General features: G+C 37.7%; 1 protein-coding gene across 4 annotated transcripts in view; it reads left to right on the forward strand.

Moving 5' to 3' along the window:
- LOC122400746 (actin cytoskeleton-regulatory complex protein pan1-like) overlaps positions 1-16,332 on the forward strand; it is a 56,664-nt gene extending 40,332 nt beyond the window's left edge. For all 4 annotated transcript variants that reach the window (XM_043402370.1, XM_043402368.1, XM_043402369.1 and 1 more), the window contains 7 exons: positions 8,623-9,121; positions 10,723-11,204; positions 11,797-11,987; positions 12,230-12,540; positions 12,641-12,715; positions 14,745-14,924; positions 15,038-16,332. In XM_043402370.1, the coding sequence (XP_043258305.1) occupies positions 8,623-9,121; positions 10,723-11,204; positions 11,797-11,987; positions 12,230-12,540; positions 12,641-12,715; positions 14,745-14,924; positions 15,038-15,079 (1,780 nt within the window). In that variant the 3' untranslated portion in view covers positions 15,080-16,332. The remainder of the gene's footprint in view (positions 1-8,622; positions 9,122-10,722; positions 11,205-11,796; positions 11,988-12,229; positions 12,541-12,640; positions 12,716-14,744; positions 14,925-15,037) is intronic.
- Positions 16,333-16,819: the final 487 nt, after the last annotated feature.

The following is a 16,819-nucleotide window of genomic DNA, read 5'->3' on the forward strand; positions in this document are numbered from 1 at the left end:
TAAATGCACCATTATCTGCGAGGTTATGTATACCTTCTCATAAGTATTAAGTAACATTTCTACCAGTTTTTTTATTTGCAATGTAAAAATCAACTTTCTATGAAATATCGCTTAATTTTGTCATTTTATGCGTTTAATTTAGTCACTTCGATCGCTTTTTATCATGTCTCATCGATAATTTGGATCCTGGAGCGATACAACGGCTGGTCAGTTTTTAACATACTCCTTTCGTCCGCTGTAGAACAATAACAATAACACAATAACCTCGGCTAGAACAGAAGAGGTGTAGTAGACGGAGGACGAAAGCGTGCGCTCGCTTGCAAAGAAGTAGGACGTCGCTACAAGGTCCCCTGGCAAGTGTTTAACCTAACCTAACCTAACCTAGCCCAATCTAGGCGCGGACGCACACGCGCGCGCTTCTATCTGCTCGCCCCCCTCGAGTCACCGCATTAACCGCGGCAACCCCACCTAAGCTGGTCGACCTGCTGCGCTCCGCTCTCTCCCTCTTGCCGTCTCTCTCTCTCCTTCGCCTATATTTGTACATTTCTACGCGATCTGTCTTCGTCGCTTAGACTTCTCGTTCGTGCTCCACGGCATTCGCTGCACTCGCACGCCTCGTAGTCGGTTAGACGTCCTTCGTCCTAACCGTAAATGCGCGAAAACTGGCTTCGCGTTCGAGGAGTGTGTACGCGCTAGCGGTTCTCCAACGGTCATAGAACTCTCGTCCGTGAAACGCGCGCGGTGGCTTTAGAAGCTGCCTCAACTCCGGAGAAAGCGATGAAAAGGTTCACGCGATTCCAGTCGCTAGCCTACCAACCGCGATAACCCTAGTCGATTCTTGCTCGGTTCTCTCGTGCCCAAAAGTCTTTTTTTTTTCTTTCGATGGACGAATGACCTTTCGTGACCTTTATCGTCTTACCACCCGCTGCAAAGGGATCGTCGGTGTTGCGACAGTGAGAGTGGCGGAGTGTCTCTCGGGGAAAAGAAAACGCAAAGCACGGAGGATTGGCTGCGATCGGCTGCGATCGACTACGTCCGGCTATCTCCGGGGAGGGGAGGGGCCGTAGAAAGAAAGGATCGTCGTGACCGGTGAGCGGCCACGCTCGGTGAAAAGTGCAAGTGGAGTGTGAACGGTGCATACGACGCGTGTTCATGCCACTCGGTTCCTGTGTCAACGGTTTTTCTCGTAGCAAGGGCTTGTTTTTTTTTTTCTCTTTTCCTTTGCTGGTGGCACTTCGTTCGATTCCTCGCGAAGCTTCCTCTCTACACGGTGGGATACTTTTCACAAGATGTAACCAATCTACCGCTGAAGTTTCGTGGTATATACGTTGAACGTACGTACGTTAACCCTTCACAGACGAAAATCTAGTTTACGTATATGCCGGGTAGCGTCTGTCTATGCACTTTCAGGTCATTGCAAAGATAAAATCGATGTGTTTTAACAGCCACGCGAAGATTCTACGAACTTTGCCTTTTTATGCTCCCTGTCGTATTGCCGGAAAAATAAAAAGTTACGAAACAGTTTGTAGCGGTAAGATGGCCAATTGTTTTCGAATGTTTGTGACTATAGTTGTGAAAGTTTCTATCCCGCGACCGACATAAGAACCAGTTACAGCTCGTGTTTCATTTCGATTCGTGACAGTTATCATTATGCTGGTTCGAGGAAAATGTTGGTTGCGCGGAGTTATTTAAAGAAAATTTTCCTGTTCCATCGTAACTCGTACCATGTTTCTATTTCTCTTTCATGTAAATAGAATGTGGTTACGTGAAATATTAGCTAATATTCATTGGTTTTACAAAGATTTGCTAACTGTATAAAATAAAATATAATATACGTTAAATAAACATCGATATCAACATGTACGATCGAATATACGATCGTTTCTGTTTACCGCGACGAAACATTTTCGTTAGATTTTGCACGTGTTCGTTCATCCAGACGATTTCAGTTACCGTTTACCAGCCGGTTTCGCTTTCTCCTTCGCTTTCGCTATCGCTACAACCAAACGGTTGTACACAGTTACTATTTCATGTGCTCCTGGAAAGTGTGAAAGGATACCATACCCTGATGAAATACAAATCCTTTAGTTGGTGCTGTGTAACATGCCGCGTCACACGTTACTCGGTGTCATGTTCTTTTTCTACCCCGCGAAAGTTTCATAATGAACTTTTGACAAGCGTCCAGCAAAGTTCTGAAATACTTTTCAAATCAATGCTCCGAATGTTGGTAACTGTGTTAATGGATGTTAATAACACGGAGTAAGTACAGTGTTAAAAGTTTCTGTAAAAGTTTTATTTAAGGGAATATTAATAGCTATATTTTTTTTTACAATGTTCGCGAATTACGTTCTCTTATTACTTAAAACTTTCTTCATTGTTCGTCGTATGTACGAATAGTATCTTTGTAGTGGACGATCAAAATATTAATGATTATGCAGTACTATAACCGTTATGAGTCAGTTGCATAATTACGTATTAAAATTAAAAGTAGGAAGTGAATAAATAGTATTTTTAACGATAGACCAGGACTTTGTTACTCATAAATGGCGTTCGTGATTTACTTAGACATTTTTGCCATTTTACGGTATTCTTTCGTGTAATATTGTTGAAATGCTGCTTGACTGTGAATGTGCCCGAGAATGGTGAAAACGAAAATCGATACAACCAGTAACCACCTGTTACATTGTGCTTGAAAAAAGTGAGTACGTGGAAATAACAGCGAAATGGGTGTCACAACGTGAACTGTGTTTCCGCGCCCTTAATGCACTGGGATATTGTCATAGAATCTAACCTATAAGGCGATTATGTGACATAGTTGATAATTCAACGCGAGGATATTTTAACATCTAACGAAGAAAAAGTAGTGAAGGCAGAAACAATATTATTTACGAAATGATCGTGTTATCCAAATTATGTTTAGCTTGTAAAAAGCATAAATAAATTAAAGTTCCGGTGGTATAGATTTATGAAAAGATGTAATCAATCTTTGCAGATATATATACAGAGTATATAACGGCCACATATTACATATGTTTCCCAAATAAACATTTTTAATGATACAGAATCTGCTCGTGCGTCCAACGTCACGAATAAAATATAAACTTTCGGTACACGTGGAAACAAAATAGTAAAGGCACGCTCTTGAGCCCCGTCACGACATTTTCTGCTGCAATTTTCTCGCCTCGGTTTTACCCGGCGTTACGACAATAATGAAAGTATTTCTTTTCATTCTGTAAAAAAGAAAATTTCAGCCGATAACATCGCACGAGCCGATTAGAAGAGTTATCGCTAATCTTTTTATTCCGATCGAGTGCTTCGAAGAGTCGAGGAAGAGTTCGAGGGCCTTTCAGAATTGGTACCGCGAAACCTATATCCGCGTCTATAAAGTGCAGTGAACGCGAGCGGGAGCAACGAACTTCGTTTCCCCCCTCTTTTCTCCTCTCTTTCTAGCGTCGTCTCCCTCCCTCGCTGGCAATTCCCCCCTCCTCTTAGTCTCTTCCCTTCTTGCGGACGAGCGCGCTCGCGTCTCTTGTAGCAAACGAGGCACAGGCGTAGCAGCAAATTTTGGCGAACGCCTTTCGTCCGGTTTCACAATGTTTACATTCCACTTCCAGTATCTACTTTCAAAACAGGGATTTTTTTCGTAATTGAAAAATTTTCCTCGTATAAAATTACTTCCGATCCCGCGAACCTTGCGTCAATAAAGAATACTATTTTCCTGGAAATTTGCTCACCTCGTGTTCGTGTTCGTTTGCCTTAGTTTTTCTCTTGTTTGAGATTATTATCAACTGCCTATTAATAGGGTGTATTAAATCGCGTATTTTTAGGCCCTTTTTTTATATCTGATAAAGAAATGTGTAGAAATTTGTTCAAAGTAAAATATTAATATACTGGTCAACAGTAACAACATAAATAATACAATAGAGTGCTTCTTTAACTTGTTTGATTTTTTTAACTATTTTATCTTCACTATTTGAATGAAAATTGGGCAAGCTTTAGTTCTTCATACAAGAAATTATATTATAAAGAATAACACGTCCATATTAGGAATTCACCAATATTTTCAAAAATAAGATTCTATTCCTTCTTTAGAAGTTCAATTGTGTTTGTAATAGAATTATCGTCTACAATTGTCTGTACTAATTTTCCACTATAACAGTCTTGTATATACCGATGAAATTAAGTTCTTAGTCGTGTAAATTTCTGTATAGTCATAGTATGAATCTATGTTATTAATCCTGACTCGACATTTACTTATGATACATTCAAGCAATTATTAAACGTAGAAAGAGCTATGTATGTATAATACATGTAATGAAAAATTATCTGTGATACCTTAGGTCAAAAGTTACTACTTTGTCTATCAGTTTCATGGACGACGAACATCGTGAACTATTATAAAGCGGTATAATTGAATCCCCTGTTCATATTATAAGTATACCAATCTATTTTATGATTCAAATCCAGGAATTTTGAAATGACAAGTTACGATGCATTGCAAGTGACGGTTTTATTTTTGTAATATTAATTTTAATTTCGATTGCAAATGTCGGAAACTGCGTTAACAGGGTACTGAGGTCCTCTCTCTCGGTTTCTCTTTGAAGTAAGCAGTCTTCCATGTAACGCATGGAAGGCGCGAAAGTATTAACCCCACTGCATGGTCACCTTCTATTCTAGTGCGGGTGTAAGCGTGCCTCATGCTGAGGGTAAACGCAGGATGATCACGCACACGTCGCGAAGACCACCCTGGGTCATCGTCGTGGGAGTATCCACGGTTTTAACGAACTCATTTGCGTCCGAATATTGATCGACTTAAATGGCTAGAGTTCGAAGAGATAACAACATTCGTTAAACCAAGTAACTATAACACGTTGATTGTCACGTTTCTTTTCCATAGCTCGGGAATCCCCTCTACGTTTCCTCAAATTTTAGCATGAAAAACAGAAATTTGTGTACTTGCCATTTTATAGCGTTCTCAATGAAATTAATGTTATTTAAAGTCTCATAAGTATGAGGGTCGAACGATAAGTAAAATCTTCCATACGTTTGAAATAAAAGGAATTAATGAAACCTTAAATTTATTGTACTTCAAACGTACATATTTATTTTTCTACGTAATCATCATATTTAATTCGAAAAATTTTTCCAAACGCTGTATCTATAATATATAAACTACGTAAAATGTATATTTTTAATTATTTCTTCGTGACAGTAGTATTGATGAATTGTGTGGTAATTTTGTCAAAAATAATTCGAATAACGTGTAATTAAAAACAGTTCCAACGAGGCTGTGTGTTGAACTGATTTTCATTTGGAAAACCTCATCAATCCATTAGTAATACTCCGATGAAAAAGTTGCAAAAAGATATTGAAATTTTTATTTTCATTCGATGATTTCAATTACTGGTAATCTGATTGGTTTCCTGTTATATGAAATCGGGCAGGTCTAATTTAATTTCATGTAATCGGGGACAACAATACTTAGGATAATGAGAAAGAAACTTTAAAAATTCAGACATTACAACAAAACTTTCGTGTAAAACGCGAACATAGGAAAATTAATGTGGGTCATAACTCGTAAGTTTAGTTTAGCTTCTAAAATATACTTATTCTCTGAACTTTGCTCGTTTACCCTGCTTAGTATACTTCTTTTATGTACATTTTGCTTTTCTGTTTTTATTTAGTGAATTTCGTCGTTGAATAAAAATGAAAATTGAAAGTAAAATCAAAAATTTCATAGTCCTAAAAATGTGTACGATAGTTGCAAATCTTTGAAATCAATTTGCGATGATATTCTAGTGTTATATTTCATCACTTAATTGATTTGATTAAATAAACCAAGTCACGCCTAACTCAAACATGGTCTAAACCTATACCAAACTAAATACAAACTTATCCTGCTATTGATAATATTTTTGCATGTATCTCCGAAAGTAAACAAGGAAACAAGGATTACTCAGAGAATTGACCTTGGCAACACGTCTCAAGGTCATTGAAATCTTTGAGGCGTGTTACTGTTTATACAGAGTGTTCGGCCACCCCTGGGAAAAATTTTAATGGGAGATTCTAGAGGCCAAAATAAGATGAAAATCAAGAATACTAATTTGTTGATGGAGACTTTGTTAAAAAGTTATTAACTTTTCGATATAAAGATTTCGGGGGTATGTCTATTCATCAAAAATGATTGTAATTGACCCCCGCAACCGAAAATAATTTTTACAGAAAGATTTGAAATTTTTTTTTCTCGTCGTAAAATTTCACACGTTCTGGAATTTTTTTTTAGAAACTGGGTAGGATTTCAGGGGTATGTCTACTCACCAAAAATGATTGCAATTAACCCCCGCAACCGAAAATAATTTTTCCAGAACTGTTTGAAATTTCTGAATTTAATTGTTAATAACTTTTTAACGAAGCCTCTATCAACAAATTAGTGTTCTTGATTTTCGTCTTATTTTGGCATCTAGAATCCCTCGTTAAAATTTTTCCCAGCTGTGGCCGAACATCCTGTATAATGTTCTAAAAACAAGGAATCAGATAATACATTCTATAAAAAAGATAAAAGTATTCTCCTGAAGGTTTTGACCACAGGGTGGGGGTAACGCACGTCTTATGATAAAAGGACAGTGAGAAACGAGCAAATAGAATCTATTTCTTCGAACAGTTAGGTTGGAAGTTATTATTCGTTACGTCTTCTAACTCGTGTCACCGTATCAACAAATTTGTCTAACTCCATTCTAAGCCGATCGACATCTCTAAGTCGCCTTGCCGTTACAATATAAAAGCTTAAATGTATTCGTTGCAATGAATTAGAAGTCCTTCACGGAACTGGTCTAATTACACCGTTCCTTCGTGCAAGTGACGATATAAACGCTTGTGTACACGGCGTTATGAAAATGATAATGCAAGTACGCGTGCACAGGCGTTTTCCATTCGTCCTTCGGTTCGGTGACAATTATTTTTCATACAAGGTCAAAGCAAACTTCACAAGCTGACTTGACGCTTTAACAGCGTGATCGTTCCAAGGCGTGCATTTTGTAATTAATTTTTCATCGGTCGACGCATAATCTAATTCGTTTGTTTAAAATTTCGAAACGAATGCATCGTTTTGAACGAATTTACCCCTCGATACCAAAGTGTGTACATCCGTCGAATGCCTACGGGCAAAAACATGTTATCGTATTTTATATATACATACACTGTATCCTCGATAAACTGTGTATTTTAGAAAGATAAAGAGACTTCGGGGATATCTGATAAACAAAAGAATAAAACTTTAAAAGACTCTGTCTGTAACGTCTTCGAGGTCTAAGCGCCACAAATCCCTAGCGACGAACTCTACAGGGTCGTATTTCTCTTATGGTTGACGATGGAGAGAAAGTTACAGGCGGAGAGGTTAGGTTATTGTTATAGGTTAGGATTATTTTTTCACTTTTTGATGAATTTTTTTCGATAAATTAATTTTTCAAGTTATTCTGCGTATAAAATGTAGGTTAAGATGTCCGAAAAATGAATACGAGATACTTGAAATTTTTCAATTACGCGTATCGTCGAGTGTTTGTAAACGTATGACAGTGGAATGTTTAAATATCTTGAACAAACGATATATGGTAATCGCGAAATTTGAAGTATCTTGTTAAATTGTTCATTCTTCGAATATATTATACTGTTTTATAACACGGTAACATTTTATACAAACTATAAGTTAAAAAACAATAATCGTGTGTTACTTTGTGCATTTTGCTTAAGGATTTTAAATAATGCACAATTAATGTTTTGTTCATTTATGTCATGTTACTGCATTTTAATTATATCATGCGGTAGGTCATTGTATTTTTCTTAATAATCTATATTGCGAATAAAAAGACACAAGGTCTCGTTTCAAAAACTCAACTTGATTTTTGATATCTCTCCCCACCATAAAACCTACAGGAAAATTGTTTATACCACCTAATATCTCCCTCTGTATCAAACAACTATTGTAAAAACATTTTTCTGATAACTTCAATCCCTCGTTAGATGTTCTACACGTAAATTTCCACATTAGTTTCCCATGTCCAAAGATGTCCTCATCATTTGTTTAAATTATAGCCTGAAACACAGAAATATTCGATAATTAAATCTGTGAATTTGTTATTTTACAATATTCTAAATTAAACTAGCATTATTTACAATTTTACGTTAAGGTTCTTTCATTGTAAACAATATTTCAACAACTTGTAAGTTCAAAGTGCCGGTTGAACAAATTACTCTGAATATAGCAACATTTTATTATATGTACTAACACTTTTACAATACTTTTTAATTTAAAAAATTATTTTAAAATATTCACTTAACCATTTAAATTTCAAATTATTTTAATCAATATTAATTAAAATTCAAAAATTATTTATTAAATTATTTATAAATACTAATTTTTAATATAAATATATATTTTAAATAAAATAATTTATTTTCATATTTTATAATAAAAATTATTTATTTAATTTTTTATTTATGTAGCTTTCGAACGTCCCATCTTTATAAAAAATGATGGTCCGTGGATCACGGTTTAGGGATATGTCGAAGCATCCATCCAGAGAGCGCTAAAAAATGTTAATGAAACATTTATTTGTTTGATTGCAGTTTGAACAAGATGCACGCGATGGAAGGTACCGCCGGAAACGGGAAGAAGGTGGACTCAGCCGAGAAAACAAGGGAAGACGATTCGTCGAGGGCTTCGCCGAAAGTACCGCAGAGCCAGCAGAATGGCGCTGCTCTGCCGGAGGAAACCGCCGCGGCGCCCGCGACGGTGGAATGTCTCCGATCTTCATCGATAAAAAAGGAACCTCTCTGTGATTCGGAGTCGGAGGCAACGACCAAGACCAACCTGTCGTCCGCGGAGACAGCGCAACAGAAACCCGTGGCTTCGCGTTGCCCGAAAACCGAAACTGAAGGCGTCGGCATCGGTGGCGGGAGAAAACGAAAGTCAACGGACGGACAGTTGTCCTCGAACGGGAATTCCACCCCGAAGAAGTCTTGCCTCGAACAGAGGGAGCAATATATAACGTCTCTTGTTGGCTGTGAAAAAGTTACCGCGGAAGAACTTGCCGCGAGGGCTGATCAACTTCGAGCCGAAGTCCAGGTGAGCAGGATCGCTCGATATCAATTTGATAATTTGGGTCGATCTATAACCAAGATCTCCGGTCCTATGAAATGTACGTTAGATAAGAGGAATCGATGAAACTGATCTCACAATAGAGGAAATTTATTGTACTTTGCGCGTACCATATTCATTTTTTTTATAGAGGGTGTTCGTCCAACCCTGGGAAAAATTTTAATGGCAGATTCTAGAGGCAAAAACAAGACGAAAATCAAGAACACTAATTTGTTGATGGAGGCTTCGTTAAAAAGTTATTAACAACTAAATTCCAAAATTTCAAATCGTTTTGGAAAAATTATTTTCGGTTGCGGGAGTCAATTACAATCATTTTTGGTCATTACACATATCCCCGAAATCCTACGCATTTTCGAGAAAAAAATTCCTTTTTGAAAATCTAATTCGGTGCCTAAGTTTTTCGACGAAAAAAAAAACTTTCAAATCGTTCTGGAAAAATTATTTTCGGTTGCGGGGGTTAATTACAATCATTTTTGGTGAATAAACATAACCCCGAAATTCGGGCGGAACTTTAAACGTTAATAACTTTTTAACGAAGCCTCCATCAACAAATTGGTATTCTTGATTTTCGTCTTATTTTGGCCTCTAGAATCTCCCATTAAAATTCATCCCAGGGTTGGCTGAACACCCTGTATAATCGTTATTTAATAATATTTTTTTTAGGTATAACCTAAAATTTGTTTCAGTATCGTCCTTCCACGAGAAGGCACAACGTGTTTATATCCCCACTCCTGTTGCTGTCCGCTGACTCACAGGTATTAGTCGAAAACGGTGACGAAGATCGGTGACAGCCAATCAGCGAACTGCAGCAAAAGTGGGGATGTAAACACGCTATGCCTTCTTCTCGTGGAAAGACGATACTTATTTTTGTAACCTTGTTAAAATTCACAAATCGTTAAGAAACATTCTGATTTACTTTTGATCCCATTATAAACAGCAACTCGAACTTCGATATTCGATGAAGAATGTTGAACTTTCGATACCTTCATCAACTTTGGGAATAATTATAAGTCTGACGAGGGTGTAATTTTTTCAACATTAAAAATTCTATCGCTGATCGATGCTTGTAACACCGGAAATCGAACTCATGATAAATGACATTGTTATGCATTTGTTTATATTCCCGTTACTCTCACAGTCACGTTGTTGAAACCCTTAGTTATCAATCGAACCTCGTCGTACCTGTTTTTAACCGTTTGAGTACCAAGCAGCGCGGCCGCCATTTTTCTTCTGCTCCGATCCACTATACAGTTACTCACAAAAGCATCCGCCCACCTTATGACCGGATACTTTTGTGGGTGACTATATATTATTGGCTCCAACTAATACAAGAAATTAGATAAATACTCAAGAATATTGAACTCAACACAGCATCAGTTAATCAAGATATTCAAGAAACGATTCGGAATCTTGTAATTAGTCTGAAAAATTTCGAACCATTTTAAAGCTGAGATTCTAACAACCCTATCCTTGCTTCTGGTACTGAAACGGTAAATTACTGTACTACGAAGATATTTTTGATGAATTTGTGTCCCAATAACGTCTGGTTTGTTTCTGTTTGCACGCAGGCCTTGGATGAGTTAGCACGTGCCAAAGAAATGGAATGGAACGAAATCCTGAGCATGAGAAAGCTCAAGGAGGAGGCGTACCTGAGGATCGAAAGAAGGAGGCAAGTAATGGGATTCATGGAAGGCAACGGACAGCTGTCGGATACGTTACCACCAGCGAGCTTGGCCCTCGGACCCGAATGGGAGAGTAGCGGTAACACGACTCCCGTATCCAAAGAAAAATTGAACTTTGACTCAAAGGAGGATTTGCCCGAGGAAAGCTCGCGGGACTCGCCGGCTTTTAAAAAAGAGAAACTCGGGAAACAATCATCGCAACGACAATCTACGCCTCCTAAACAAGGTGGAGAAAATGGTCGGAAACAAACTGAGGCGCTCAGTCCAGAAAACAGGCAGATCGGCGAGGGCCGTCAAGGTGCCATCGTTGATGTTAGGTCCATTATCGCTGATTACAGACTGAGGCACCCTGAAACAGTTCCACGCAGGTAACACAATTCAACCCAATTTTGGGACTTAAACGAGACCAGCCATTCTTTGTAGATTTTTACAGCGTCTAGGAAAAGTGATGATTCTATTCTAAGTAAATTTTTATGTGCACCTCTGTACTTTTGTAACTATTAGTATATATTCTATTGTCTGGAAAAACGATGTGGAAGATCTAATATGGGATGTCTTTTGAGTTTCCCTTGTTTGTAGTCTGCTGTCCAGCAAGTTGCTTGAATATTCTCTCTCGATATCATTTTCGCTATATGCCAAGATCGTGATCAGCTTAACAAAATTTATAAGCTACGATAGGTTTCATTTAAGTCCCCAGGAAGAACTCAATATTTGTTCCGTTGTATAAGTATGGTTAAAAGTATTTTAAAGAAGAGAATAGAACTATGTAGAAAGATAAAGAAGATTGTACAAGAATGATTGAAAACATTTGCGCCAAAAATGTCACATTACTTACGAGATAATAGTGTCAGTAAATATAGAGTGTCGAATTAAATTAAATGGATTTCGAAAAATTAGAATAAACGTTGATTTATAAAATCGAAACGTGATTGTATAAAATCGTATATATTTGAATTGTAGGGGTCGCAGAATGAGAAATTCGGTGAACGTTGGCCTCGGAGCTGGTGGAGCCATGGTTGAAACAGGGCACAGCGTTGATTCAAGGCCATCTAGTACAGATTCTTGTAAAAGCAATCCGAATATGTCAGATCCTAATTCCATGAGCTTCAAGGATGTGCTTGTGCAGTTTGCTAAATTGAGCCAACAGCAAGGTATATATAATGAATCGTACAAGTGCCATTTAAGCAAATTTGTATCTGCTTCGTATCTGTTTTAGTAGTAGCAATATGTAGTTCCTTTTCATTGTCGGTTACTGTCGATTAATTCAGGGAAAAGTGTAATATTAAGTAGATAAATATGTATTAGCTTTGATCTCAAGTTCAAAAACGGAAGTAAACGAAACGTTTTAGATACCATTGAAGGTAATTAATTTTGCAAATGTAAAATTGCTTAGGTGAACCCGTGAAAACGCCTCAAAATTATCCGGATGTGACGCTTCATCCCGTTGCACCGTCCCCGGCACCGCCAAATACTCCACCTCAACAGAGCTGTTCGTTGCTCCATGGAATTCTCACGAAATCACAATCTCCAAGACCTACAACTTTTTCACCTACTTTAGCTAGATTACTCACCGCACCTGAAAGAGAAAGGAATGCACCATCAGCCGCGTCCATGCCACAGCAAAGTGCGGCAACCCAGCACCTTTTGCAGGCATATCAAGGTTCTAATCCGGTTTCTATCAGCGACCTTCTGTCTTCTTCCAAGGTATTTTACTTTTCTATAAAACAGTAATTATCCGTGTCACAAATCAGTGGTGCGGCGCCAATCGTGACAATTAATTCATCATTTATTTTTCTATTTTCAGGCTCGAACGGAAATAACAATAACACCGGTTGTCAATACCCCGGTCCAATCTCACTCGAATAATCTAATTCACGTGGTAAGTGATATACTCTACTCAAAGAGTTATGAAAAATGTTATCTGATTAAATTTTTCACTAAATTACATATAATCACACGATAATTAAATAGTTTTTATGTACTTTAAAGATTTACAGTTATAATTACACTGTAATTAAACGGTCATTTCCGTGTGATTACATGTAATCGTATCGTGGCAAATGTGATCAGATCACGTTTTGCTCAACTCTGTTTACAAGGACCCTTATAAATAGAGTAATTGTCCGATTTCGATTTCATTGAACTTTTGTCAGTTGATTAGTAAACACCACATTATATCATCTTACAAAAATTCGATGAAATTTAAATCGGATAGTTGGGCTACTCTCCTTGTTAGTTGCAACTGTAGCGGTCAATGTATAGCCACTACGCCCTTGCCATAGTATAAATGGAATGTAAGGATAGTTTTAAGCTTTCTATTTTTCCATTATCCCAGGGTCTCGTGCGAGCCTGGTTGTCCTGTTAAACACTTGGCGACCAGAGCCGTACGAGGCGCCTGTTTTCCACCTCGATCCGGGCGAGCCTCTTGATTTTTATTACTCTCTTTCACTGTAGCTAAACTTTCCCTACGCTAAGTATTTTCCAGTTTCGTTTTTCCGTCTTTCTGTCCTGTCTCTTTTTCCCCCCTTTACTGTTAGGGTAAGGCCATGTATACAGGGTGGGGCAATAACTATTAGTACTTCAGATATCTCAGAAACTATAAGTTTCACAGAAATATTTGCTGAAATAAAATTGCACAGTACGAAGGGGGCCATCTGGTGGCGATAATAGTTTTATTGCAGGTGGAGGTACTTTGGACATTTGAAGGTCACCACCATTTTTTTAAATGGATCGGTATGTTTTTGCTTCGGTATCATGATAGAGGATCTTAAAACGAGTTCAACGACCTATTACATAAGGTCATTGAAGGAAATGAAACATACGTATTGTAAACTTATTTTTTCAATGGAAATTTGAATGGCAACATCTATGCTAATTTTATTAAGGATGTATTGAGTCTTTTGCCAGAGGAGTCGCCTTTACTTACACGACAAACCATGTGGTATCAACATAATGGATGCCCAGCACTTTATTCATTGATTGCAGGAAGGGAACTCGATGAAAAATTTCGAAATCGTTGGATTGGACGCCGCGGTCCAATATCATGGACAGCTCGTTCACCAAACTTAACACCTCTAGATTTCTTTCTGTGAGAAACACTGAAAGAGAAAGTGTACAAAGAAGTACCAACTACAACTTACGACATACAACAGCGAATTATTGCAACCTGTGCGTCAATAAGTTGATAATAATAAGGTCATAAGCGTCAATAAATATTATCGCCTTTCTTTACTTTCTATGATCTCCAATGACCTTATGTAATAGGTCGTTGAACTCGTTTTAAAATCCTCTATCATGATACAGAAACAAAAACATACCGATCCATTTAAAAAAAATTGCAGTGACCTTCAAATGTCCGAAGTATCTCCGCCTGCAATAAAACTATCATCGCCACCAGATGGCCCCCTTCGTACTGTGCAATTTTATTTCAGCAAATATTTCTGTGAAACTTATAGTTTCAGAAATATCTGAAGTGCTAATAGTTATTGCCCCACCCTGTATATGGATGAGAGTTTTGAAGAAAGAGGCCCAGTCGGTTAACGACGGTGTTGTCATAGGCTCGGTCTGGTAAAGACGTCGTGGCGTTCACGTGCGCAGTCTGTTAACACGTTGACTGCCGTGGGGGTCACCGGTGGCCGGCACTCGACTTGGCTACAGCGCCGTGGGGGTCACTGGTGACCGACGTCGCGACCAATAGTAAAAATACGCGGCGCCATGGGCAAACCACGTAAAATGCGTGCGGCAGTCAACGCGTTAAAGACGTCCTAGTATAATTGTAACCTTAACCCACGTGTGGCTCCACCCCACACCCGCGAATAAAGATTAAAGAATTGTGGGGTAGACCCCAACCATTTATTCGCATAAATTTAACACACGGTGAATTTGCATTTTCGCCTGTTGCTTTACAGGACGACGTTGAAGAAGAATCAGCAGTGATCGAAGATAGGGAGACACGCATTTCCTCGGGTGGAAGGGATGGCAGAGAGGACAGGGATAGCCCTCCACGATGTCAAGGGTGTCGTGAACGTGCAGCCCAGTTCGTGTGTGCTGGCTGCGGAAATCAATGGTACTGCAGCCGCGAATGCCAGGTATTATAAACAAATTAAATATAACATTTTTAATAAAGAACTTGTTGAATGTTATAATGTTATAATTCGAAAAATATCATATTTCATTTATCGTTAAAATTTATGCATTTTAGGTTGCTGCATGGGACGAACATTCAGAAGTGTGTTCTGGCTAAAAAAGCGAACGCGTATCGATTTAAACATCGTACTCGTGGTATCGGGTTAAATACCTATTCAACTGAGAATGAATCTAGTCAAAAAGGAACGGCCAAGAAAATAACTTGTATTGAGTACGATAAGACGAAAGGAAAAACGTTAAGAGAACAGTGTATATTTTTAAGAATCTTCAAATATGTTTAACCTGTAAATGGATAAGTTTTATTTCATGAAAGAAGAGAATCGCTAAGTTAACAGCGAAAAGCATTAAACTTCGGGCAGTTTGACGAGAAAAGATCGGGATTCGAGTTGAAACGGTCGTTGCTTCACTGTAATCGTCGCGTTGCTTTTATTCGTTATCAGTACCGAACGAGCAAGAGTCTTCATCGAGACCAATAGAGCGAGTATTAACCCTGCTGAAATTAAGCATTTAACGTGTATCTTCCAAAGGACAAATTGTTCAAGGGATTCCTAATATAATTCATGTTGGATATAAACATTCGTAACAACTTCATGTATCAGATACTTTTTTAGATTTTAACCAACGCATGACGTACAATGTACGCTAGTCGAGAGAATTTTCAACTTTTTCCAACAAAAAAAAAAGAAAAAAAAGGAAAGAAAACAGGCCAGAAATAGCTGGCGCGTACGCTTGTAACGAGGAACAAAGCACAAATGCTATATCTCGCGATGCTGTATATAATTTTATACATGTTAGCAGGGTTGTTCAGCGTCAGATTTTCAAAAGTTGGTTAACCGTGTGCCATGCGTAAAATTCGTCTCATGGTCAGCTTCATATTTTGAAAAAGATCTATGTTATAGATTACTTGAGTGTTTTTATAATCCTGTCACTTTGTTTCGTCTCTCTCTTTTCTTCCATTTAATACCGTATACACTATGGTAAAACGACATCGCATTTAATGACCACAATGCGAGATACACACGGACATTCAGCCTTCATGTATTTTTGTCGTTCATTGAAGAGAGGAACGTATAATGCGTACCTAATACCATATTTTATACCACATTTGTTACCAACGTGTAAGTCTAGAATTAACGAGGCGTCAGCCTTAGCGTAGGTTTAAGCTACTTCTTTTTCTCTTAAATCTCTTTCACAACTTGTTCGTTGGTAACGTATCGACACGTTCTAAGTTCATTCATTTTTTTTTCTAATTAGCATGTTACCCAAACGACAATTGTCCCAGACATAATCTGTAGCCCAAAGTTCCTACAGGTACACGCAACATTATATATATTTTTCCCAATTACGAAGCAAACCAAAATAAAATAAAGTTTTTAATCGTACGTTAGTGAGTTTTTACTGTTTCTGCAATCACTTGTATATTATAAACTGATTGCCTCTCGATCATTTTAAATAAGGACAGTGACATTAGATTCCATTTTCTTTTTGAAAACGCCTTCGATATTTTCTAATATCCGACGAAATCTGATAATCTTTCTTTTTTTATCTAACAACGAATGCATGCTTTTATACTACGTTTAACTCTCAAAATGACTTCATGTGAACAAAACCACATGACTGTGACAAGGTTGAAATAAATTTGATTAGACACAAGTACAAGAGAAGTTACTATTTATGTATGTGTATAAACAACAATGTCCCATTTTACATTTCTACAGTGTAAAAGTAAATAAAAGAAAACAAAGGTTTGGAATAAATTAATCAAAATAAAAATATATTGAAGAATATGAAACAATAAATGGGCAAAATGTTCTTTAAAAAGGACGTGAAATAATTT

This window comes from Colletes gigas, unplaced genomic scaffold, assembly GCF_013123115.1.
Source record: "Colletes gigas isolate AHSC1104 unplaced genomic scaffold, ASM1312311v1 Colletes_gigas_Sc00020, whole genome shotgun sequence".
NCBI lineage: Eukaryota > Metazoa > Arthropoda > Insecta > Hymenoptera > Colletidae > Colletes > Colletes gigas.